This window comes from Onychostruthus taczanowskii, unplaced genomic scaffold (genome assembly GCF_017590055.1).
Source record: "Onychostruthus taczanowskii isolate IOZ18803 unplaced genomic scaffold, ASM1759005v1 scaffold34, whole genome shotgun sequence".
Lineage (NCBI taxonomy): Eukaryota > Metazoa > Chordata > Aves > Passeriformes > Passeridae > Onychostruthus > Onychostruthus taczanowskii.
In genome coordinates, this window is record NW_024500794.1 from 1,700,658 (window position 1) to 1,727,493 (window position 26,836).

Below are 26,836 nucleotides of genomic sequence, written 5' to 3' on the forward strand. Positions count from 1 at the left end.
GATATAAAATTATGTAATTCAGAATAAATAAATACTGATTGTGCAATATCTAAAAAATACATGGCAGGTGCTGTCCCTGCCCCAGTGACAGCGATCAGTGTTGAGATACAACTTCATTGTATAAAATGCTTCTCATCACAGTCCCCTTGCATTGTTTGGAAGTGGTCTAAGACAATTGTTCTGTCACAGTTTGAAGCTAAAAGATGTAGTTTGGATGAGAGCAGTACAGAGACATTGCAAGGTAAGTAAAGGCTTTTTTGGGAGATTGCACTGAAGTTGACAGAATTACTACAAAACAATTATTTTCAGGGGCTTGTAAACCTCAAAAAAATTCTTGCAGGCATGGAAGTTGCCTTTAGGGAAGGTCTTAATTTAAAAACAGCTGAAGTTTAGTATTAAGACAGAGGTGCTTTTGATCCTTGAGTGACAGCCAGTGTGTTGGTTCAGTCATAGAGGGGAGGGGAAACAGGACACGAGGGAGTTGCCTTCCTTTTTCACACTGCCTTGGCTGCTCTTCTGCCAGTCCAGAGGCTCAAGGGGGAGTTGTAACAGCTCACATACCCCTGGTAGTTTTCCTAACCTGTGAAGGGATGTCAGTATTATCCAGAAGCTGTTTCCTTCTCCTTTCACTTGTACTGGGCTGCACAATTTTACCTGCATTTCCTGAGAAAACAGGGAATATATGGAATGTAGGGAAGAAGTTTTTTACAATGGGAGTGGTAAAACACTAGAACAGATTGTCCAGACAGGTGGTGGATGCACCATCTTTAGAAAGGCTTGGTTGGATGGGTGTTTGAGCAACTTGTTCTAAGCAGGAGGTGTCCCTGCCCATGGCACTATTATTTCCCTGTCAAGAATTGTGACAGCAGCTTCTCCCAAGCATGGGCACAGCAGCGCACTGCCACCACCGGCAACTCGCGCTGCTTTGACAGTGCCGAGTGCCTCCTGCAAACTGGCATCAGGAACCTGGGCTGGAGAGTTTTGTTTCCTGGGGAATGGGCCAGTACTTGTATTAAGGGGTCTGAGGCCCTGAGTGGCGGGCTGCCTGCTGAAATTCCACATTGTGCAGGATGCCTCCCAGGCCCAAGCTGCCATCGCTGCCATCTCGGGGGCAGTGACTCCACTGCCAGCACATGGGCAGCAAAAAGGCCCCCTCACCTCCCAACACAATTCCACAGTTCTGCTCTGCTTTTACCCCTACACATCTGTCTCCCTCTGTGAGCAGAGCAAGGTGAGGACACAACAGCATAACCCCTGCAAATTAGGGAATGAGGGTCCCCCACGTACCCAGCAAGCTGCTCTTCCTGCCCGAGGGCAGTGGCCAAAGAAGGACAGCAGCACCCAAGAAAAGCTGCATTTCTGGGGCAAGGGCTGCAGAGCCAAGCGTGCCTGGGACAGCAGGGAGCACAGAGTGCCCAAGTGCCCAGCCAGGCCCCCAGCAGCCACAACCATCGAGGGGTCAGGTGGCCACCAGCTGGGAGAGCTGGAGAGCCAAGAGAGCCCAGCAGGCAGGACAAAGCTAAGAGGAAATTTTAAAATTGACGCAGCAAGTTGGAAGCACAGAAGCAGCAGGGAGACGATTCCAACCCTTCTTCCCATCTCTCAGGCCTGAGGTGCCTTTCCTTGTATTTAATTAAATTCTGTCATGGTTTTCTGTTTGTTCTGTGCTGTTCCCCAGCCTCCCTCTCCCTCCCTGCTACCACCTTACCATTCCATGCTGTGTTCATCTCTGCTTAGCACAGCAAGCCCATATGCTGTTCTACCTCCTACACTGAGCCTTCCAACTGCTGTTCAACATTATTTTTTCCTCATATTTCAATTTAGAGAAGATAACCAGCTTCCTGTCTAGAAACAAATACGAGCTTGGAACACTATCTGAGACTACGGATTATGAAAACACAGGGAGAAGGTCTATTTTATAAAAATGTGTCCCCAGAACTGGACAAATGTGGGGGCACAGAGGTCCTCCTTCAGTGTGGCACAGCTACCCCAACACCCTTCAGGGCAGCACAGCTCTGCTCAGGAAGATAAAGGCTGGCAGCCTCTTGTGTCCTTCCTCCTCCAGCCCTCTCCTCACCCTGCCCAAGGGACTACAGTGACAAACAAAAGTGTCTGTTCTTTACTCTGTGTAACCTCACAAAGGCAATTGGGTTAAGAGAACAAGTAGGTCATCCACACCGATGCTCCAGAAACACCTGTGACAGTCCCAAGGGTGGCAGCAGCCATGTGACACCACTGGGCACCCCTCTACCCTGACTGCTGTCTGCTGCTGGGAGCAGGAGCAAGAAGAATTCAGATCAACCTGCAGAGCAGGGAACCAGCAACATCCATTTTATTGACCATCTCAATAAACTCCAACTTAGAAAAAAAATAAAAACCAGCTGGTGCAAAACTCTTCAAGGAGATACAGATTCTTGGAGTAAAATATCACCAGAGTCACCTGCTTTAGTAAGCAGAAGTGGAATGAAACCTTTGCATCACTGGCTACATGCACACATACCAAAGTAAAAATGCTCAGGCAGACAAGAATAAGGACAACAGGCCTCAAAGAACAGTTTTTAATTGCAAATTAGCAATTAGCAAAACAGGTCCCATTTTAGATGCAAGGCCTGAAGTAATTCACACCTTATTCTTATTCTTGGGTTTTTTTTAAATAACGAAAAAACTGGAAAGAATGCAGAAGCCATTAAAAAACTCATTTCCGATTTGGACAAGCTGGAGAAGAAAATTTGGTCCACATCTTTAGCTAAAGAGCTCAACACCAATTGCTCCAAAATCTCGTTCATCCTCCCAGCCCATAAGAGAACCTACTTTGCCAAGGTTGTCCAAGGCAAGCTCATGAGAGGAGAAAGTCTGAGGCTGCTGGCAAACCTCCCTGTCCCTCCCTGTCCCTTTGGCAAGGCACCCAGCAGGATGTCACACACAAGCTGTGGCTTTGCCGTGCGCTCTCGCAGGGTCGCTGAGGAGAGCACTTGTGGTGCCGTGGCAGAGAGCGGAGCACGGCCAAGTGCCAGCAGGAGCTGCCAGAGGAGTGTGGCTGCTCAACAGGAGCGACAGAGAGGCTGCACGAGAGCAAGGCAGGAGGCTCTGAGTCTGGCAGAGCCCTCACAGGCAGCTCTAGTTCACCACCTCCCACCGACGCCGCAGCCTTGGTACCGTGGCTCCCCACCAGCTACCGAAGGAGTCTCTCCAAGAAAAAGAGGAAAAAAGAAAACACAGTCCTCCCACTGCCACCTCAGTTTGGAGTCCTTTTCTCCCTCAGCTGCTGCTGCTGAAGGGACTCTTGGAGGGCAGCAGACTGCAGGGTGCAGACATTAGCTCCCTGTGCAGGAAGGTTTGCACGGCACTCTCAAGCCTGCTCACCTGAGAGGAAGTGGAGCACATCAGCAGGAAGAAAGGGAAGCCAAGGTCTCTGACATGCCTCCCTCTTGTTTCCTCCCCCCTCACTGGCTCCAGCACCCACTGCACCCAAAAGCCAGAGGGCTGTGCACGGGCCTTGGCCTCTGGATCAAGCCAGCCCCAGAGGTGCGGCAGGAAAGGAGTAGCATCGTCTTCCCTCCTGGTCCCCCCTCACTGCCACAGCACCCCTCCATGCCTGCTGGGGGATCCAGTGCCCCTGCTCCCACTGGGCTGTTGGCCATGGAAGCAGGCTCATTCTCCACAGACACCAGTGGCCCAGTGCCTTTGGCTGAGTGGTTTGGGACACCTCTGCGCCCCTGTCCCTGGGGACTCAGAACACTGGGATCTTGTCCCTGCGCACCGTATCCAGGTCATCGTCCAGGGTCAGCAGGACCTGAGGAGGAAAGTGCAAGCCAGATTCAGGTCTTGCCGGCCAGGGAGGTCTTCCTTTCAGATACCCAGGCCTTGCCTTTATGGGAGGAATTCACAAATCCATGAGTCATTGGTCACAGCAGCAGCCCCCCAGCTTCCCCATAACAGCTGTGTGACCCAGAAGGAAGTTGAGGCCAGAAGGCACTGTGAGACAAATAAGGTAAAGGAGAAAGCCTGACCCCTGATTCCACTGACAAGGAGCATCCCACTGTGAAGGATGTTTGGAGGTAGAGCCAAGCAGAGGAGTTGGAGCACTTTTGTGGAGTTTTGGAGCAGGCACAGCTCCATGTGCACAGAGGGGAGCAAGGTGAAAGGAGAGGGTGAGGCCATCCAGCAGAGTGGGAGGCTCAGCAGGACTCACCAGAAAGGAGAAGAACAAGGCAGCTGCAGAGAGGAAGTGCCAGACATCGTGGTCATCAAAGAATCCCAGCAGGATGCACGGCCGGTTCTTTTCCCGGGACTCGGCTGGAGTCTCCTAGGAGGGCAGGCAGAGGGTCAGGACCTGATATCCACTCCTACCGGGCCCTTGCTGGCCACACTAGACCCTACAGGGATCACCCTATCTTAATCCTCCAAGCAGGATCCAGGAAAAGTTGCTGTGCTGGCCAGAAATGTGGCATGGGCAGGCCAGAAACAACACAATGTTATACTTGGACTTCCAAATGGATCTGGAACCACAACCCACATGCAAGGGGAACCCTCTGCTCTCCACTTCTGAGGTCCTGCATAGCACAGGTTGCACAGCCTCCACCAGACCACCCTGCAATAAGCCCCTCATTTCCATGGAGATGGATGTGACATCCTGTTAGAAGGCACCCAGTCAGGATTTAATGGCGTCCCAGGTCACCAAGAGCCCTAACAACCCCAGGCAGGTTGACCTGGTCGACCCCAGGTGGCCATCTGCTCCAGCAATGTCTTCCACCAGCACTGGTCAGGATTTTCCCAGTTCTCCTTCCAGATCCCCAGCTCTTCCTTTGTCCCCTAGGAAGGACCAGTCACCTCCAGATCACCTGGTTATAAACAGCCTCTACACAGCTACAGTCATTTTTGGCTCAGCACAGCTTCCCATGCTCCCTTCACAAGTCTGCTAAATGAGTTAAACCCTTTCAGCTCCCCATGAGCAGCCCAAGACTCCAGAGTAGTTTTTGTGCAAAGCAAGCACCAGGAAGGAAAGATGATGAGAAAGAGATGGACAGAAGAACAGTAAAAGGGAAATTTACCTCCCAGCTGCTGAGGGTCTGGAAGAAGAAGTAGAGGGCAGCTGCCCACACCACTGCTGTGGCCACGATGCAGAACATGGGGATGGGCAGGAGTTTCTCAGAGCTGCGGAGCTGCAGACAGGGACACAGCCTGAGTTCTTTCCAGGGCACAGAGCCATGCACAGGGCTCACACAGCAGCCTGTACTACCTGCATTTGTGAAGAGCTGCCCACCCCCCAAAGATACAGCCCAGCCACCCCCGAAATGGCTGCACACCATCCCTCTCCAACACCCTGTCCCACCCATAGCCCCACAAAGGTCCCTCCACACCCCTCTGCAGCACCACACGAACCCAAATTGCAGCCAGAAAAAAGGCCCATCCCTTCCCCTTTGGAGCCAGAAGCCCCAGGGACAGCTACAGCTGCCTCCCATTACCTTCATGATGATGTAGAAGGCCAGATACAGCAGCAGGTTACAGATGAAGATTCCCAGTATGTAGGAGGCGAAGTCTCTAGGCCGATACACCAGCCCAAAGATAGCACTGAGAGAGAGGACAGGAGGGACATCAGGCAGCTTCTTTCACTGGGGACAGGGTACATCCCCAAACTGACAGCCACCCACTGTTCTACCCCCACCAGGACTGCAGGACACAGCACCAGTGCCACAGCTTCCCAATTCCCTGGGGGAAATGCACTGTTTGCCTCTGCTCCAAGCCAAGGAAATTTAGCCATGGTCACACGCTGAAGCAATTGGAGACCCCAGAGGACAGGCAAGGGCCCTGGATTGCTTCCAACCCATGGCCAAACACATCTCCTTTGGTAGGATCTGGCCCTAGAGCTGTACATTTGGTAGAAGGCGTGTCCCTGAGAAGCAGCTTCAGTGAAAAGCAAGAGCCTGGGGCAACGATTTTAGGTCTCATCCGAGAGCTGATCCCTCCCATGCAGTTACTGCTCAGCCAGGCTCTGTCACTGAGTGCCTGCCAGGTCTCCTGCACCTTGGCTGTGCCAGAGATCTCCCAGCTCTGTGGGAGGCACAACACAGCAGCACAAGCAGCACAGTACCTGCACAAGCTCCTCAAACATGAGCCATGAGACACCCCAAGCTGAAATGCTCAGGGGATGCTCCATGTAGCTCTAGTGCTGCACTGGACCCCAGGGATCTGCCTGCCAAAACGTGCCAGAAGGGCCCCAGCACAGGATCATTGCACAGACACTGCTGCATCTCCCCAGGACTCCAGGCCACCCGTGTCCCAGTACCAAATCCTGCACAAATACACAAAGCACCAACACGCCAGTACTTACAAGGACCAGTTGACCAGGTTCCCAACGATGAGCAGCACCATCCTGTCCTGGAGAAAAGACACTGAAGATCATATAAAGTGAAAAGAGTATGCAAAAAGGCCTTTGCCTCAGAAATTCAGGAGAGCATTATGTGAGGATTTGGAGTCCAGCTCCTGCAAACAAACATGCACCTGGCTCTGTGGGAGCTTTTATCGGATGGAAACTGCTCTGACCCTCAAAAATTTTAAGAAAGTGTTGTAAGGCGACTAAACATCTAAGAAAGGACAAGCTCAGCATTTAAGGGATCAGCCTCAGGAGGTTCAGTGAATCCTTTGACTGCTTCTACTGTTTTTCTAGTTACATTCCTTCCTTCCCACTGTTTTACAAAACAATTACTGCAGAGAGCAGGACGTGCTTGAAAGAGGTAGCAGGGGAAGCTTTGGACAGCATCCTGCACATATTCAGGGAGCCTTTTTTTCCTTGCCATCTCACCATTAGTTGGGGAAGCACTGTAACAATAGCAGGCAGAAGGATTGTATCTGTGGGGCATGTGCATTTATGCTTACAGCTGCTTTCATGATCTGGCTGTTTCAGGCTGGCCAGGCTTACTTCATGCCTGAGTGGACCAAGTTTGCTTATTCAGAGATGGGAGAATAAATAAAAAATTAAGAAGGTTTATGGATAAAAACTCCATGTGGCTTCAAGCCCTAATTAGCACTCTCTGCTAAGGAGAAAGCAATCAGTGGGACACAAGGGAACAGCCACCGTTTCTTAACTTTTTGCTGTCTGACCTGAGGTGCTGCAGAAATGGCAATTGCTTTTGCTTAAGCCACAGACCCAAAATAGCTACAGCCTTCCCCAGAGAGGCTGCACTGCACAGAGCCTCGTACCTGCTCCTCTGAATGGATGCTCCCAGAGAGCAAGTGCAAAGGCAAATGCTATCATGCTTGTATCACCATTGCTCTGATGTTTTATTCACCAAGGCTGAGATGAGGGGAGGCCTGGAGACTGGGGGTAAACCGCTCCAGCAGAGACCTACACTTACCCAACCATTCTGGGGGAAGGAGAACAAGGGGAGCAAGGACCACCACTTTTTCAAACAGCCCCATCTCTTTCCTCTGCACGTTGCCTGAAGAAGGGAGGAATTGCAGAGGGGTGCTGGGATGAGAAGTCACCTACCATGTACATTGGTCGGCTGCACTGCTGGATACAGTCCGTGTACAACACCATCACTGCTCGCCGAAATATGCCCGTGTCTGTCAAAGGAAAGGGTAGAAAGCCAGAACAGCCAGCACAGTGAGCTCTAAAATGCCTGTGAGGAAGAAGCTGACACCCACCAGCTGACAACAGACAGCCCAACATGTCAGCAGATTCATGTCTTGCCCTTTGGAAGCACTCTGTGCTGAGCAGGAGGGCATCCACCGCAGGATGCAGACAGCAGTTGGCCAGAGCAACAGGTTACAACCAAAATAAATTTAAAAACCCCCTCTACACTAGCACTGCTCAGAAGTCACACAGGCCCTGGCTGTAGGTGTAAAGAGGCTGGCTTTGCAATCCCATCTCTGGAAGAGACATGTGTGTGTGTAGGAAGGGGGAAAAGCACCTTCCATGGAACAAGTTGCCAGAGCAGGGAAACAGCAGAAACATGTCCCACAGGCTTTAGAGCGTCCTAGAGGGGCAGAGCACACTCAAGACACTCCTGCTCTCAAAATCATTGCAGAAGCTTCACTGCAGAGCCATCAGTGGCAACAGGGATGGACAAACATGCATGAATACACATGTTCCTCTTTAGCCACAACACAGAGCTTGAAAAGGCTCCTGCACCAAGATGTGAGCTCTCCTGTGCTGGATCACTCCCCTCCTGCCAAGGAACAGGACTGGCAGTGCTGCTGGCAAACTGGTTTCACTTCCCAAGAGCTGACCCCAGGTGGCACACGATCCTGCCTCCCCACACACGTCCATGCAATCCCTAGCTGCTACAGCTCAGCACAATCGGTTCTACAGGGAAAAAGGAAAGCTGTGGTTACCTGAGTCAGGGTCATCTGAGGCAGACAGGGGCAGAAGAGGAAGAAGAAATAGGTTTAAGCAGAGCACAAGAGCCAGGCTCCCCAGCAGGCCCTCTCCCCCCCACCCCATTACAGGGTGTAGGTCCCCACTCCGAGCACAGCGCTAGGGAGAACTGAGCTCCCTCAGGACCCAGCAGTCCTGCCACCACACAGCTCCTGCTGATTCCCAGTGGGAATCAGGAGCACAAGGACTTCAGAGGCCAGGAAAGCATCAGATGGATGAGAGGAGAGGGTAGCCCAGAAGAGGGGCCACAGGACTGTGCTGCACAGGCAGGTGAGGACAGGAGGCACCGCACACCCAGGAGGAGATGGTTCGGTCACAGCACTCACCGATCTTGAAGCGACCCATGTAGTAGATCTGGGTGCTGAGAGCCAGTGAGGCCAAAACGTGGATCAGTGAGAAAATAACCCAGAACCACATGTCATTTTTTCCAAACACCTGAAAGCAAAGACATTTTAAAAGTAAACTGAGCCCTCTTTCAGCAGGACAATCCTTTCCTGGGCTATATCACCATGGGACATTAAACAACCTCACTGAACACAGAAAAGAAACCGCTAAATCTTCCAACCAGAAAACAGATGTATAAATTCAAAATGAAGTCCAGAGAAGCAAGATTAGCTCAGCATCCTGGAGAGGAGACCATTCTTTCTGAATGCTCCTTTAGACAAGAGTGGATGGACAGCAGCTGGCCCAGCTCAGCAGAAATACAAGGCCAAGCAAGCTCTCTGCTGAGCTGGGTAGCAGTTCTATGGCTAGGAGGTGGATTTTTACAAAGGCAGTCAGGGAACCAACCATTGCTTTAACAACTGTACTGAAGTAGACCAAAAAGGACAGAACTGCTCTGCAGGCAATTGCTCCTACGGTGCATTTTCATTTTATTTAAGGACTGGAAGTAACCTGCAAGCACAGGTTAACGTTACATTAAAATCCTAATTTTTCATTCATACAATAAGAAGTCCAGAAACTCTGATGTGCCATCAGGCTGTGACCACTTCCCTACCCTGGGGCAAAGCACTTGCCTGAAATTTTCACTTTGTGTAAGCAGAGATAAAAACCCACACATCAAAAAGCAAGTGGAAAAGCCACCTATCCATGAATGGAACAAGGAAGACATGCTGCTTTCAAGCTCCACTGAACAGCTTCAAAGCATCCCACAAAAGAAGACAGAGCAATCCACAATGAAGTCTCAGTGTTTTGAACCTTGTCAAGATCTACCACACCTATCAAGAGATTCTTGGCAAGTCCCAAGGTCACTAGCTCCTCCTGCATGCCTTATCCCACAGACAGTCTTGTAAACAGAGACCTCTGCATTATGTGGTAGTGAGGAGCTCACAGCCCACTGGCATCTAGCTGCCAGTTCAGAGCAAGAATTCCATGGACTTTGCCTGGTTACTGATGAATGAAAACGAGTCCTTCAAAAGAAGAGAAGCAGAGACCTCCAAGGAAAAGCACAGCTTGAGGATCCCGGTGAGCCCAGCTCAGTACTTGCAATGCTGTGAGCAAACAGGCAAAGTCTGGCAGCTTCTGCTCCAGTGCCCTTCCACTGGCAGGTACTCCAGGAATTTGCCTGAGAGCCCCCCATATATCATCCTTACCCTGCTCCTCTCCAGAGACAGGAAAATCAACTGCAGAAGCTGTGACAAACAACATGGAGTATTCCAAAGGGGAGAAATAGGCACAAGCAAACAGGTATAAGATACCTGTCTTGGAAGCCCAGCCAGCCTCACCCCTCTTTCCTACAATGTGAATCATGCCCCAGGAAGACCATCTATGCACTGGGACATGTATATCTGGGTGCATGCATTTCTGCTCTTGAGAAGGATGGCATGTGATGGGCAAAGCCCAAAACAAGAGCCCACCCAGAGGAAACTGTTCTGCTCTTCTCCTACCTGAAAGCTCAGGGGAAGGGAGGAGGAAAGCCCAGCAGAACTGAGACTTCAAACGCTGACAGCTGCTTGACACACTCTTATCCTACTCTGCAGCTTTGCCCAGTTATTTTCACACTTCAGCTGTATTCCCAGCCATGCCACCTCCAACCCAGAGAAGCAGCAGAGTAAGAGGGAGCCATACCACTCCAAGGACAGCCAGGGAGATCACCACAGCAAACGAGGCATAGGCGGAGTAGGCGCTGGCATTGATGTCTGGGTGCCGGGTCTGGTAGAGCTTGAGCATGCACAGTCCTGCGATCATGTACATGAAGGAGGTGTCTGTGGAGGGACACAACAGAAACAGAGTCAACACCTACTGCCAGTGGCCCCAGAAAGCTGCTCCAAGGTCACAAAAAGCATCAGGGATCTATGCCTGCCAGCCTTGGGTTTAGCCCTGCGGCTGCACTACACTGTACAGCACTTTGTGCTTTGCCACCTTGCAGCAGCACATCTTCCGTGCTCTGGGGAAACAAAAACTAAAGGGGATCAGAAAATAAGTGCCCACAGAGCATCACAACCTCCTGACTGAGCTTTGAAACAGGCAGACTCCAGGGAAACTTGCAAGGGTAGAGAGATGCGAAATGTGAGCAACTCAGCAAGAGACAGAACATGGCAAATCGTTAGCTTCAGCTCAAAAGGAGAAAGGAAACTCAGCTTACCAAACTGGAAATTGGAGTAATTAGGGCAGACATGGTAACAGGCACTCAGCACCCCTTCCATCATCAGAGCAATGCCCATAGCATAAAAGAGACCAAAATGCTTTGGGATCCCATAGTCCTGGAAGAGAGCAGAGCTGTATAATAAGTGTCCTCAGTGTCCTGATCACAGGCAAGCTTCCATTCTCCATCACTTCATCCCTCCTAACTCCTACACAATTCCTCTAGTCATCAGTGCAGCACAGTGTCCTGGGTGCAACCACAGGTTCTGGATTTAGATACATGGCATAGCCAGGTGAATCCACAGGCAGCAAACCTAAGCTAATCACGCTGGAAGGTCTGATCTGAAGACTTCAATGTCTTGGTACTGACATCATGTGACTGAAAATCTCTGTCCTGTACCTCATGCTATGCTACATCCGGCCCAAAACTGAGAGAGGACTGACCAGAATTGCTCTTGTGCTCAGCAGGGTCTTAGGAGCTCTTGAGTAGAGCCCATCAGCCAATGTGAGAAGTCATTTCCACCACAATTTTGCCAAGATTTCACCTGAAAACCCAAGCAGCAGACCATTACAATCACTAGTGCCTTTACTTGCTACCAAGCCCATGAGAACAGAGCTGTTTGTCTCCAGAAACCACCAGCAACTCTGCCCACAGGGCTGCAGATTTCTCCATCCTCTCCCACGAGAGACTACAGAAGTTCTGGCTACAAGAATCTCTGCTTCAGAGACTGAGGCAGCCAAATTCGTCTGAGTTATCATTAAGCAGCTCTTGTGTAAGACAAATCAAACTTCACTATAAAGAGAAGCATCTTGGGACACTCCTGCTGTCCCAGTTCCTCAACAGCAAGCACTGCAGGAAAAGCCAGAGCCATGGGACTCCTTCCTCTATTAATCTCCTTGTCTTCACAGGCCCAGGCTGGGTCACCACCACAGCAGCATGGACATACTGTAAGCAGTAAAGCACTGGGGTGTGCAGGAATATAAGCATCCCACCTTGACCCTTCTGCACAGGAGGAGAAAAAGAGAAGGATTCAACCCTCCAGCGAGGAAGACAAGTGGAAACCCATTGTGTACCACTCTGGTTTTTGAGTTCACTCCATGCTCCCTGCCTCCACTCAGCCCCAGGCAATCCAGCCTCCTACCAGGGTGTAGATATCTTTCATCTCCATGGCCCGACGGTGGAGGATATCCCTGCGCAACACGATGAGGAGGAAGAGAAAGCCCAGCATCATGTGGCCCACGTTGCTGAGGATGTTATTGAAGGCACTGCAGGAAAGAAGGTTTAAGACAAAGGCAGCACAGCAGCAGGAAGCTGAACCCTGGGTTGTGATAAGCTGAATCCATTTTGCTCCCCCCCTCCACCACCTTCCACCTCAGCAGCTGCCAAACTGCAATCTAACTCTCCAGGTGACAATTAATTCAAATAGTTCACCTGTCCCAGTTAATTTAACACTTCTGAGAGATTCCCAACTCTGGGCTTCCTTTGCACTCACACATTAATTTAGAGAAATGCTACACTGGAAGGACTGATCTGAACTTCTTTGCAGAGCTGCTGCTCCTTGGATACAAGAGTCCTATAGAGCACAGGAGCACCTCATCGCTGTGCCAATGACTTGCAAGGGGCACCCAGGAACCACAAGTTCTAGGGTGAGTGTGTCTCACTGCAACAGAGCAGCACTGCTGAACAAAACACAAAGATCAGAGTCCTAAACTCCCAGTGGTCTTATCAACACTGCTACTGTGAGCCTGGCAATTACAAAATTGAGACCTGGACACAGCACAAACACTCAGGAGGTACGCGACAAAGATGCAGTGATGAAAGGGCTCACTCACCTCAGCACACCAAGGGGATGAGCACACAGGAAGTTGTAGTAGCAGATGTCCTGATTGCCAGTCACATTCACTACCTGGACAGAGAGCAGATGGGAGGCCTGCCATTAGCAAACCCTCCCTGCTCTGGGGGGTTTGCCCCATGTAAACACAGCACAAACACAAGGCCTACCAGGACGCAGCCTAGCACCCACACAGGGGAGTACTGACATCTTGCAAGCAAAGCTTTTAGAGTGGGACAAAATGTTGTCAAGGGCCACAAACCTGATAACAGTCTTCAGAGGAAACACTGTGTGCTCTCAACCCCCCCACTAATAGACCTGCTTGCAGATATCTGAGTAACAGCAGGATAGCAAAGGCTGGGAGAAGGCAGAAGAAATCACAGCAAACACTACTTGCTTTCAGAGATAACATCACATTCCTCCTGTCTCTAAAATGAAGCAGAACCCAAAATGAGACATCAGTTGATCAGGAAAACAGCAGCACTCCCACTTCCCAAGCAGAAATAGCAGAAGTGCAAGCCCAATGAGCCAAGCTCACTGTAACGTCAACACAGTGCAGCGAGAGCAGCTAAGGTAAACTGCTCCTCACACAGAGCAGAACTCCTGGGTGACCCCAGTTTCACTGTGACTGTCACCCTTGCACAACACAACCACAGGGCAAGTTTAAAGCAAAAGGGGGCAGCCTTGGAGCCAAACGCACCGTCTGGTAAGTGATGACCAGCTGGATGACCGGCAGGGCATAGAACACCGCAATGGTGATGATGTTCCTGCAGAGGGGAGACAGCAGCAGCAGTTACACACACACCAAAACCAGGGGTGCACACCCAGAAGAAAGGCCCACAGTGCTCGTGGAGGAATGTGCACACCTCACTGCTCTGGTGTTACGATCTCATTGTGAGCCCCTGATGCAGAAGAGCACGTGTGCTCATACACACAGGTGGCAAACCAGGGGCAAATGCTAAGGGCACAGGAAAAGCCAGAGTGCTGGCAACAAGCTCATGTGTTTGAGTGCCAGTTTCTCCTCCTTCCCATTACATTTCAGTGCACTGGTTGTTACCACGCTTAAAAGCAAATGATGCAAAACAGAGTCCATTGCCAGGATCATGTGCGCACTGGTCCACAAATATCCTTACTTGAGGTATGTGGGATTGATTGGAACAGGATCAGAATGGGCAAGAGGGTAGTTCAGAAGTGGTTCAGAAGAAAGGCATGCAGACAGACTCCACAACCAGAGACTATGGGTGCAGAGTTTGGGTCTTACCAGTTTGGCTTCTCCTTACCAGAAATAGATTTTGTATTTTTTGCTGACAATCCTTCGGTCTTTCCTGGACAAATCTGATAGATAGAGGAACACCTAAAACATTATCAGGTGGGGAAAGAGGGAAGAAAACACAAAAGAATCAATGTAGATTACAGATGCCAGTAGAAGATCTTGACATATTTGCAGCTTGGTGGTATTTGAACTGGTTTTACACAGTGAACTCACTGTGGCCCTTGATTCTATGGGATTGAGTTCTGCAAAATCCTCTGACATCCAGAAATGGCTCCAACCACACAGAGCAGTGCAGGATGACAAGAGGTGTTTGAGAGCTGCTGGCTTAAAGGCCCTCTGTACATCCACTATAGTCACACTACTTGTACTAAATAGCCACCTGCTGCTGCAGATTATTTTCTCCCTATCTTCACACCTCCTTGAACTTCTCTGGGCATTTTCCTCCTTTCTCCATAGTCCAATACATTTTGATTTTCCATAATAAAGCACTCACTTCAGCAGCACTCTTATCACAGTGGGAAAACTTCCAGTGACTGAAAAAAGACTAAGAAGCACACTCAGCTGTATTAGATGAAATCCAGCCTGAAAGGCAACAGGATTTTTGAGATTTCACTCAAGTGACCAGTCCTGGTCACGGCCCAGACGTGCCCACGGCCCAGCACCAGCCGTACCTTCGTGCGTATGATGTTCTTGTCACTCTCAATTTCTGGCATGGTGTCGAAGTCGCTCTCCTCCTCCACGGAGCTGTCTGTGTCCGAGCCAGCCGGGGGCCTGCGCTCCGGGGAGGACAGCTGACGTCCACCGCTGGAGCTGGACTCGTCTGGGCCGCAGCGGGGAGAAGGAGACAGGCAGGGTAAAGGCACAGCAAGAATCCAGCTGTGCCAGATGCTTTGGTGCTTTGACAAGTCGATAGGGCCAGTTCAAGGAAAAATTTTTCCATGATCCCAAACCTTCCAGAAGTTTAGGTGCTCAGCTAAGAGCAGTTTCAAGGACCATTATCTTTCCCTCTCTTCAGCATTTTAGTTTTCACTTTGTTTTTATTCTATTACTTTTCATCTCTTAACATTTTCTACTCTCTACTAGCCCAGGCTCTGAAATCTGAAATTCTGAGACAAGACAAGCACCTCTAGAGAAAGAGCAGACTGTTAGGGGTCAAAACCACACTCACCTAGTTAACCTTCAGATTTTATGTAAGCTTTATATATATCTAAGCTTTTCTAAAAATACTGTAGAACAAAAGACAAAGAAGAAAGTAAATTTTTCAAAGCAAGCAGTGTACCAGCTTTATTCCCATTGCATCCCTGGTACTGGTCACATACAGGTTAGCAGGACAGCCTGCACTTCCCACAGGCTGGGCAACTCCCACATCGGTATGGGCAAAACACGGGTTTCTTCCTCATTTCCCAAATGCTTTTAAAAGATTTCTTTGGAAAAAGGGGAAGGAGGGGTAAAGTGGTCATTAAGCCCTCAGGAAGCTTTTTTCTCCTCTGCCTCCAGGACACGATTCACCTGTTGTCAGTATGACATTATTTCTTCCCTAGTGAAACCCCTGGGGGCAAGAAACTCTGGTTGTGTCTTGCTTTATGGCACACAACCCTTCAGCCTCCCAGGGACAGGTATGTTTTGGTTTAAAGGCAGACTGTGAGCTAATAAAAGGCTCCTAGAAGCTTGCTTGCAAGGGACCTTTTTCAGTCACTAGTAAACGTCCTGCCTGAAGCAGCACTGTCACCCACAGCTCTCAAGTGACTGTAGCTTTGTCTAAGACACATTTCCAATGACAGTCTTTTGGGGTACCTCTTTCAGATTTGCCACTTTTATTATGTAGTTGCTTTTCCCTAAAGTGCAACCTGAACCTAGCAATCTGTAATTTGGTTGTTTGTGTTTGATTTTGTTTTTTGGTTTTTTTGTTTGTTTTTTTTTTTTTTTTAATAACTGCAAGACACTCCTAAAGTAGCTTGCAGCTTTATTCTCCTCTGGTGTTAAATCACCCTAAAAGTGCCTTCCTCCACCCCAGGGAGAAGACTCCCTGTGCCCCAGTTCTGGAATATACTGTACCAATAGCACCGTAGCTGCTTCCCTCAGGAGTGCTGGCTGAGATGGGGTGTGAAGAAGTCATCATCCCAGATCCTGCAGTAAAACAGACCCAGGAGGGACAGTTAGTTTGATGTCAGTGCTTCAAAACACCTCTGAGGTTAACACAAACAGCTTGAAGAGCTGGAAGGGCTTGAGAAAGGGAACATTTCTCTAAACAGATGGCAGTCCCCCTCTAGAGCATACTGTGCAAAAGGGAAACCCTCATTTTGCAGTGTGAAGGAAAGCCATTCCCTTCAGCCTCCCCACACAGGGTGCCAGTGAGACTGGCAGCAGGAGCCCCCCGCCAGCACCCTGTACAGATCACACTGTGGGGCTGCCAGGCTTCCTAAATTTTAGAGCAAGTCTCATGATGTTCTTAACAGCCTTCTGAATTTCTAGTTCTTCTCTTTCCCCATCTCATGCAAGTCTTCAAATCTCTTTAAATCCTGCTGCCTTCAGCTATCTCTGGAAGAGTCACAGACTTTGGCAGGACAGCTGCTACATAATTTTAACCAATCAAGGAGAAAGAAAAAAATGCCTTATGTAAAAAGTGGTAATGATCTCGTGCTGATGACAAGAAGGGCAAGCCTTTGAGGGCTAGGAACATCCTTCCTTCTGTCCACATATAAGAAGCAAGGAGGAGTGCTCTCCTGCCTCCACATTCCCTCTTTTTGCTCCCAATGGTGGAGCTCAGCAGCTGACCTACATGGCAGGAAACAAAGCCAGCTGAATCCCTTCACTGAGAAGTCAGTCACAAAAGGGAGGGAAGCAAGGGCAGCAGGAACAGGACCATGTTTTCCAGTAGTGACAAACAGCGACACAAGTTAAGTTGCTTTAAAGCTTTATCCCTGCAACAATCTCATGTCGTCAGTCAGTGGCAAAGCAATGCAGAACGTGGCAGAGTATTTAAAGCCTCACTGCAGCCTGGCAATGCCCTGGCTTCCCAAGCTGCATCTCTGGCTTCCCAGTACCTGACTGGTCTCAAACTGGCAGGTGCAGGCAGAGCACTCTTTCCAACTGGAAATTCTGGGCATTTCTGTAACACCTTGCGAAGGTTTTTACCCCATTTTCATTAGCCACAAATGTAGAGAGATCTAAAACTTGTCCCTGACTGACCCCAAGTCAGGGAAGCACCCATACAGCAATGATATTTGATATTTCAAGTCCCAATTACTGCTTCTCTTTGGCACGTCTGCTGTGCTTGCTGGGCTGGGGGCTAAGACTTGGTCTCAAATTTTGGCTCCTTCATCCTCCTGCTCTATCAGAGAAAACAAACAGCTCAGAGGAGCACCAGAAGTGAACATGGCATGGACTGAGCACCAGAGGGAGGGCTCTGGCCCACTGCAGCCCCCAGGGGACAGCCCTTGAGCCCTGAGCTGAGATTGGCAGGATGTTGTAGGTTGCAGCACGAGCAAGATGCAGCTTCTACTCATCACCTCCAATCCAATGTCCCTCTCTTGTGGAAGCTTTTCCTGTTGCTTTAAAAGTCATTTGGAAATCCAGATCACTGGGAAGAGGGCAAAAGCATTTCCCTATGTTCACAAGCACAATTCCTAGGCCTGTCAGTCCTGTTCCACAAGGATACTCCCTCCTAATTTTAGCCCAGGCTTTATTCTCTCAAGTGACCTGTCAACCTTCTCTCCCAAGTTACCAAAGATTTAATCTGGACAAAGCAGGCAAGCCAAGCAGAAGAGGCACTCTGCCCTGTCTCTAACAGCCACTTTGAACCCAGCTCACCCACTAATTTCCATCCCACTTCCCACTGCAAGAGTGAGTCAGCAAAGTAAATCTACCACACCAGGCGTGGTTCCTCCAGCTATTGCCTCCACCAGATAGTGAGGATGTGGAAGGGAATGTGTGCCATGGGATTAAAAAAAAAAAAGTGAACCATAGAAGCCAGACATAAGATGGATAAGAAGAGGAAAGAGGCACATGGAGTGGCAGGACATTCCAAGACCAATGGCAAGGACACATTACTGAGCATTTCTATCCAGTTTCTTGGTGGGAAGGAATAGGGAGTAATGAAGAAGGCAAGACCAGGGGTACTTGGGAGGGAAAGACATTCCAAAGGGTGGGAAGGGGAGAAAAAAAGAAAAAAAACAGAGAAAGCCAGTGTGTCCACTGATCCGGAAGACAGGGAAGCTGCTAATTACCATTTTATAAGCATCAGTCAGACACACCCTGAAGAGACAATAGATGAAGAAACAGCATGTGGGTAGGACATGATTCCTCCCCAGAGGAAAGGACGTGGCTGCAACATGCAGTGCCAGGTATGTGAAAGTGGCAGTGGAATACAAGGGAGAGGACAGGTCAGAAGCAGTAGGTGCCTCTGGGAGGAAAGCTGTAAAGTATGAAGGAACTGTGCTCCTCTCTCCCTCCACAGGGATGCTGTTCAGCAGTCCTCCCTGCTCAGCAACCCAGTTCTCTACTCTCCAGGTCCGTACTAAGTCCAGTATCTGTGCCCTGCAACTTCTTTGGGAACTTTCCAAACACCAGAATTTAACTTCCACCTCTCAGCAGGCCAGTTCAGAAGGCAGCTTCTAAGTTGGCTTCAGCACATTAAACCTCAGCTGCAGTATCAGCAGCACTCCCTGGGACTTCTGGTCTCACCTGGCTGAGACTGTGCCTCCTTGTCTTAGACAGTGGTTCCTTGTCAGCACCCTGGAGCTCTTTCACAGCCTTGGACAGGTCCCTTCAGCTTACTCAAACTCCCCAACACACAGACTTTTCCCATTGCTCCAGTGCCCTAAGACCTGCTCCTGTTTTACAGCAGGATCCATCCCAAATGATATAAAATTAGATTACATTTATGGACATTTTTACAGTTCCCTGTACATGCTGTGAAAAAAAACTCTTTCACATGTACTCCAAATACAGGGGTACATGTGAATCTTAGTGGCTGACAAAACAAGTCTAAGAATTCAAATGTCCCCAGGTCCTCAGCAGAAATATTAAGCCAGTCAGAGTGAAGTTCCACTGCTGACCCTTTAAACACAGCTCAGTTATACTACCATGCTTATCTGATGGGATGTAGCAGACCGGAGAGACTGAAATTGCTCACATCAAAAAAGGAGTAACATCAAGAACCTCTCAATGCTGCCAAGACTATGTGCTCCCCTCCTCCAGGAGAGAGGTACAAATGACCTCAGCACCAATGCTTTGAACTACTTTGCAGGCACTAAATATTTAATCAAAATGAAAAGACTCCCACACCTCACCAGAAAGCAAGAACTCCCAGTGCCCCCCATCCACATGACAAAAATTTCCATCTTTCACTGGCAGCTTCTTAGATGCAGCTCTGTTTTTATGAGGCAGAAGGCTGCAGCTTGTGGAAATGTGGGTGCAGCACAAAGTAAACTGAATCCAATGCCAACACAAATATCATAAACACCACTACCTAACTCTGTTAGTCATTCATTCACCTGACTGTCTGCAACGTCCAGTGAAAAACAATTTAACATTTAAATTCAATTAAAACATTAAAAGACCCCATGCTTAAACCAGGCAAAGGAATTCTTAAAGCATAAGAGATTACATACTCAAAACTGTCTTGTTTAAAAATCAGCAGACCTGGCAATTAGCCTGCAGCCAGGTCCAGGCAAGGCTTGGCCTTCCTCCACCCCTTTAAAAGGCAGCTCCTAGGGGTAGGAGTCAGGACCAGGTTCAGGGCAGCTGGCTTCAAAGGCCCCCTCTTGTGAGGGCAGAGAGGAAGCTCTAACATCTCTCCTCAGCACCAGAGTCTGTATGAGCTGCCAGGGAAGACAGCTCCAGGACAGAAGGTACTCGACTGACAGCCTGTCCTCTGCCTGGCCCGGGCCTGTGCTCTTCACTCAAAGCTGTCACACGACAGAGAAGAGACCTTACCATGCTCAGGGCTCAGTCTCCCAGCTGAAGCCTTCCTCTGAACCCTGCAAAGCAACAGACAGTACTCATGAGCCAGCCAACAAATCTCATCACCTGCCAGCCATGGCAGGATTATCTGGGACACCAAAAGGTAAATGTAGCACAAGCTCAAAAAAAAAAACCCAAATAAAACCAACAAAAATAACCACAGAAGAAACAAACACACATAACAACAAAAAAGAAAAACACTGTTTTGACCATACACAACTCAGCCATGATTGCTTGCTATCCACCTCTCTAACTTCCAAAGCAACAGAGTGGTTTTTCATCCCCTCAGTTATCCACCAGAGGCAGGACAATCATTTCCATGATTTATCCCATCCTACACTGCTCAGTATGTTGGGAGAGACCTTCACACCATCTTTCCAAACCCATCTTCCCTGCTCAGGGGACCAAGCATGTATTAATCTACTCAAGGAGCAGCAGGATCTAGAGGCACTAATTAGCACAATGCTTAAGAAGCCCATATCACCCCTGTCAATGCAGATGTTAAGCAGAAGGAAGATGGTAAAAAAAAACAACACACCAACAAAAAACCCCCTACCAACATATTCCCACAACACAGAAAAATATCAGCAAATAAGAACACACACTTAAGTCATTTCATTGAATTGTTCCAATTAAATGTATTTTCATTGATGTGTCTTGAAGTTAAGCCATGCCCATGCAGACATTCTTCTCAACACAAGCCCAGACACCTAAGTTTGGGGCAGGGGAGGCAGGTAAAGAAGGAAACCAGCATTCTTGGGATTCCGAGGCCCAATCTGTGTCACTGTCACTTATTTCAGTTCTCAGTCCAGCATGCTCTCACACTCCATATCCCAGACTGGTCCCTTCACATTTCCCACCTTTTGCTGCCCAATGTCCTTATATAAGAAAACACAGGGTTGGGGCACTACAAGATTGGGAGGGCAGACCCTTAGATTATCATCCTTCCCATGGTCCCCATAGCAGAGGAAGAAGTATTTTCTGGCTGACGGTCAGTAGGAGCCCACTGAGTAGTCATGAACTTCTTCAGCTGCTCTGCTTAGATGCTTGCCACCCCACTCATCCCAAATTTTCTGCAGGGTGTGGTGTCCCTGATGACAAGAAACAGAAAGGCTGTTCTTTTATAACCCCTCGACTCACCTAATGTAGTGCACAAAAGCAACAACCACTGAGCCCAGGTAAAAGGAGAGGAAACTCAGGAAGCTGAAGAACATGGCCTGGACATAAACAGACTCTGAGGAAAGAGAAGGGATCAGTCAGCTCAAAGAGCAGGAATAGCACCTCTCAGGAAGAGCACTCTTCCTTCACCTTGTAAAAATGCCCAGCCCCAAAGAGCCCTTCCCAACCCATTTGCTTTCTTCAAAAGGAGACAAAACCTGTTCAACACCATCTCCCCCCATTTCTTCACCCCCAGTACTAGCTGGTGTGCCACACAGCCCTTCCTGGACGGGAGCATGCTCCAAGTGATTTTGTCTCCTTTGCTGGTGCTGTCTGCTCCATTCCTTCAGAGGCTGCTGGCCCAGTCATACCCCTGAATTCAGAAGTGCCAAGTTCCCCTGTAAAGCTGCATTGCTTTGCCCAAAGACACTGACTTTTAATGGAGGGCACAATCGTCACTTGAAGGTTCTTTGTCCGCTGCAGGTTCCAGGTACGGTTAACGTTTCCTGTGAGGTGCAGTGCACAGAAAATATAAAAACAATCAAGATTAATGATTTCCAGCACTGATCTTGGTTCTCTGAACTTGCAAAAAACAACAGGGCCTGGCTTTTCACTAAAATGTGTAGGTGGTTTTGGTTTAAACTGTTCTCTGATCTATCAATATATAGCCTTTCCCAAATGTTTCCCCCCTGTTCACAGACTTTTTTTCAGACTAGAAATCCCTGCTTGAGCCTTCCATATATTGCTTAAGTCTGGATATCTGAATTCCAAAGGCATCTCATCTCCTATTCATTTAATCCCCAAAGGAGAGGTTCTCTCATTACAAGTAGTGGGAGTCCATTTTTGCCTTTGGCCAAATCTCTGTGAGCAAAACACTTCTGTGCAGGATGCCACTCTAGAAACTCACTCTGTTTCTGCAGGGCTTAGCACACCTGGCCAGTACAGCTCTGCTGACAGCCTCAGGATGAGAGAATGACACCCCAAAAGGCGCAGTTCTTTTTTTTGTGGGAAAATTGGGGCAGAAAGGTGGTAGGGGAGTAGTAAAAAGCTGTTGAGGGAGCCCAATATATCTGTTGGTTGCAGTCTTGCTTATTCTATAGAGAGAAAGCTTTGAGGCTTTGAGAATAGGAATGTTCCCACTCCAGTTACAGTCACTGCATGAGTGGTGGAGACTTTGCTTTGTCCAGCAAGTGGACACAGTGTTTTCTGGTTGGAAAAGACACTAGAACAAATCTTTTGTAAAACTGTTTTCCCAGAATTATCAATTTTTCCTGTTCCCCCAAGTTCAGAGCAGTCACAGATCCCAAGATAGCAGTAGGAGAAGATACTCTCTGCAGGAACTGAGACTCCATGGAGACAGGATAATACAGCAGCAGGGAGCAGAGGTGAGAACCAAACAAAAAGCTGTAAGCAGCATTGCCTGGATGACTCCAGTATCTCCCAAGGCCCCAGTGCTGCTGCTGAAAAGCACACAACCCCAGCATACCAGGCACTGTACTAGCCCGCCACCTCCTGCATTTATCAAGACTTTTAAACTGCCCAACAATATCAAATTGATACTTCACTCTTCCTCACAACTAGCTGGATAAGACAGACCTACATAATCAGTGGTATCCCACAGGAAGGTCCCAAAAGACACCCACTGCTCCATCCCTCCGATGCAGCAATCAAATCCACCTCCCAGAACAACTTACCAGGAATTGAAGAAGGCACAGAACCCCCACAGGCATAATCCTCTGGCTTAATGACAAACACAACGAAGAACTGCTCACCTGGGAAATCTTTTCTCTGCACAGAAGGATGGAAGAAGAGAGAAAATCCATGAGACACAAAGCCTCTCCCACCCAACAGCCCAGAGATCAGGTTTTAACTGCTACACAGACACTAGAAAACACTGGGACACAAATCAGCATCTCACCTGCACTGTTATGGCTGCCTGCTTTGTCATAGACTGATAAACTCCATTGAATTCCACATTATGGTCCAGGTCATACACTGGGCACTAAAACAGACAACTAAGAGTTAAACCAGGGACAACATCCAAACTATTTTCAAAGGAAGCCAGCTGGAAAACACAGCACAGAACAACGAAAAAAAGGCCCCAGTTGGGGTATCCAGGGGAACAGAACATCTTGCATCTCTGTCTGCTCCTATACTGCAGCCCCCTACATTACTCAGGGAAGTGGGAAAAGGGAATAAGTATGGGGCTATTTCCCAGCTGCAAGCAACAGCCAACCTCCATGACAGGAACACCCCAGGAAAGGAGATGAAACATATAGAAAGGAACTCGAACTGGAAAGGAAGAAAGACACTGTGTGTCTGAAAATCAGAAGCTCCCCAAGCTGCCTTGAGCCAGGGGAGAGTCAAGGGAGCAGCACTGTTCCCTCTTTGAGCCACCAACATTCCACCCAACACCCTCCATGGAGAGACAGACCCATATCACAGGGCAGCAGGGAACCTCACAAGGGAGACATCTATTCCCTCTGTGGAATGTGTTCCCTAAGGATAGGCTAGAAAGGAATAGCTTGTTCACCTATTTACAACAAAAGTCTCCGTACGAGCCGCTTGAACTCAGCATCTCTGTCTTGGCCTCCTTCCCACAGAATTCTCATTCCTCTTTCAGGGGCTCCCTTCACCACCACCACCAGGGCAAAGTCCTCCCTTGGGCTTTTCCTTCTGCAGGGCCCAGACCCCCCACAGCTGGACAGAGCTCCAGCAGGCAGCTCCTTACCCTTCTCTGCTCAGACTTACCACAATGTCCTGGACAGAGACAACTGAGCACGGGTAGGCTGCATCAGACACCACATTAATAATAACTGAATCGACACCCTGAGGAAATTTGTACAGAAAATACTGCAGAGAAAGCAGAGTACAAGAGTCATGAGCCAGAAATCACCCTTGACAGTATCTTCAACACTATCCCAAGCTACCTCAACAGCCCTAGATGGGCTTTGGGGTTGGATGTGGATGGCTTTCATAAAAAAATCAGACTTCAAATATTAGGACCTTACACTGCAGAAGAGCAGATTAAATATATACAGGCAACTGTCCCCCTTGCACAGTATGCTATTAGGCACAAACATCTGCAACGAGCAAAATACAGCATAGCTTCTGCTCCCTTAAGCTTTTTTCCACCTGATGAAGCTAAAGTGACTTCATTTACACCCCATTCCATTTTACATTGATATGAGCAATTTCCAGATGTTTCCATACTGCTGGCTGTACTTTTATAGATGGAAAACATCACAGAGCTTTCTCAAATGGGCTGTCCTAAAGACAGACCATGAACAGTATTGGGTCAAATGGCTGAAAATCCGTCAAGAGTTTAATAAATAAATGATTGATATTAGTTGTAGGATTTAGGGTTATTTGTTTGCTTTGATAGCAAAGCATAATTGGGGTTTCTTTTTGCACCTGAGCTTTGAAAATAATTCAGCTGTAACTCTAAAAAAATTTGTGAGACACTCATATCTGGCAATATTCCTACTTTTCCTATGGGGGAAAGAATGGCATCTCCTTCATTGAGCAAGCCCATAGGAGAGTTTGTGGGGTTAGAAAAAGCTGTTTTTTCAGATCTGGGCAAAAGATGTCCCAGGCAACATCATTATTTGTATATTTGTTCAGTAAAAAGTTTGATGCACTACCCCAACCTGCTGCTGGAGAAGTGGGGCTCCTGTGCCTGCCCCAGCAGGATGCTTGTTGCAAGGGCTCCCATCACCCCACTTGGAGGCCAGACCCTGAGAGCTCAGGCTCCAAGCCACAGCTACCACGAGGGGCTGATGGGCACCTCATACCCCCTCAGAGGGACACAAGGCTGAGGAGTGCCACCAGCCACCTTCCTCCCTTCCATATGGTCACCAGGCAGCCACCGCTGCCACACGGGACGCTACCGACACCCCTGCTCCAAAACCATCACCTGAGACATTCCCAACTGTAGAGCTCCCTTTCCAGCATATAAATTTTATTACTGAGCAAGGGCCAGCTGCTTCCTGTTTCTCTTTCCCCATGCCAATCCCAGGAATTACCTCCCTGAATTGGGAGGGCGGGACAAGCAGGAAATAACCCAAGCCTTTTCCAAGTTGCCCATTTCTACTAAAGCATTTATTCCCAGCACCCCTCCCCAAGCAGGGTCCCTTCCCTGCGGAAGGAGTGCTGGCTCCAACCACAAGTCCCTACAAAGTGCAAACTCACCAAGCCAGTTTCCTCAGCAGAGCACGTTTCATCTGCACCAAGCAAGGACACGGGCAGACTGAGCTCCTTGGTTTCCCAGGGGCACTTTTTCCCCTTGGAAAGTTTTAGGGGCATGAGGACCACCTTTTAGTTCATGAGGACTCTTCTATAATTTTCTCTAAGCCAGGCTTGCACCAAGGTACAGAATTAACACAAGGGCATGGAGGCCAGCAGTTCTCTGCTGCACACACTGCAAGTGTTAAAAACACATCCAGCCAACACTTCTCACCTATACAAGCATATCCAATTTCTGCCTCTGCCCTCAGGCACAAGCTGAGCTCCAGACAACATCTCCTTCAGTTGTTACGTCTTTTTACAACACCCATCTAGATTTTAAATCATCTTTTTTTTTCTTTCTTTCCCCTGCAGACTGCTTAATACTTTGATTTACAAAAACCTCAGCATTACACCAAATAAGAAGTCTTCTACTCCATACACCTGGTTATTAATTAAAAGTCATAAATCTTGTATTATTAATTGTGACCAAAAAAAATCAGACCACAGTCACAAAGTTCATTTCACATCCTAAACACTCTATATTCAAATCACAAAATCCTAAGTAATGAGTGCTTACAAAGAGTCACCATCATTCCCTATGCTTCTATAGTATAAAACACTGCATGAATCTGCAAACCAGATTAAGACATTTGTCAGCAAAAAGGATTAGCTAGGATGCCTGGTAATACAAAACCTAAAATTAAATGGTGTTACTAACAGTGAAAGCAACAACAAAAACAGAGTCCCAGAAGCCTGGGTAAATCACACACCCTCATAGCCCTACAAGTTCCTATATCTCTACAGTTACTGCCAACAGCATTTTCATTCAAGAGGGGATTTGTATCTGCAGGGCTCTAAACAAAGCTGTTCAGCTGGAGGTGCTGCTCATATGTGCCTCCTTCTGAACTAACAGACATATTGACGTCTTAAGTTTTAGCTTTCATATTTTCTAGATTCTTCACTGTATTAGTATATAACTAATTAAACTATATATCTATCATATAACTCTAAATTTCATATAGAAAGATCAACAGTCACATCAACCACTTGGATGTGGTAAGACATACAAGTAATCTACACAGGATTCTCCTTACCTGGGGCTGGGAAGGGCTGGCAGTGAAGTTAAAGGCTTTGTTGGTCCTAGAAAACAAATGCTAAAATGTTGAAGTCTAAAACGTTTAGAACCGGAACACACCCAAAATACCCTCAGATTAAACAAAAGAATTTTTTTTCCCCTAGGAAGGAAAAATAAGGGAAGAGTAGGCAGACGGACCAAGTGCCTTAAGTGATGTTCAAGTGATACATGAAGAAATTGCATTTGTATTCTCACATCCCAGCTTACTCAAGTTGGAAGTTCTCCAGCCTGGTGACTAGCAGCTCATATGCAATATTGAACGGTGCCATGGAAGCGACGTCCAC

General features: G+C 48.3%; 1 protein-coding gene across 1 annotated transcript; it reads right to left on the reverse strand.

Moving 5' to 3' along the window:
- Positions 1-3,730: 3,730 nt before the first annotated feature.
- Positions 3,731-26,836, reverse strand: SIDT1 (SID1 transmembrane family member 1). Its single transcript, XM_041410846.1, has 24 exons — positions 26,760-26,836; positions 26,512-26,557; positions 23,942-24,043; positions 23,109-23,192; positions 22,885-22,978; positions 21,625-21,696; positions 21,173-21,266; positions 20,006-20,049; positions 16,124-16,195; positions 14,740-14,888; positions 14,076-14,149; positions 13,496-13,562; positions 12,797-12,870; positions 12,106-12,229; positions 10,965-11,082; positions 10,448-10,584; positions 8,707-8,815; positions 8,338-8,352; positions 7,490-7,566; positions 6,332-6,378; positions 5,466-5,571; positions 5,052-5,162; positions 4,193-4,306; positions 3,731-3,793 (listed from the first exon to the last, which is right to left on the reverse strand). Exons 1-24 carry the CDS (start codon positions 26,819-26,821, stop codon positions 3,731-3,733), a joined length of 2,055 nt encoding a protein of 684 aa, XP_041266780.1. The 5' UTR covers positions 26,822-26,836.

Excerpts from the sequence above, each read along its gene's own strand:
- SIDT1 (XM_041410846.1), bottom strand. The coding sequence starts at position 26,821 with ATGGCACCGTTCAATATTGCATATGAGCTGCTAGTCACCAGGCTGGAG. Across the intron at positions 16,196-20,005 it reads GAGACTGAGCCCTGAGCATG|GATCTGGGATGATGACTTCT; the intron begins GTAAGGTCTCTT and ends GTTTTACTGCAG. Across the intron at positions 12,871-13,495 it reads TGGTCATCACTTACCAGACG|GTAGTGAATGTGACTGGCAA; the intron begins GTGCGTTTGGCT and ends CTCTCTGTCCAG.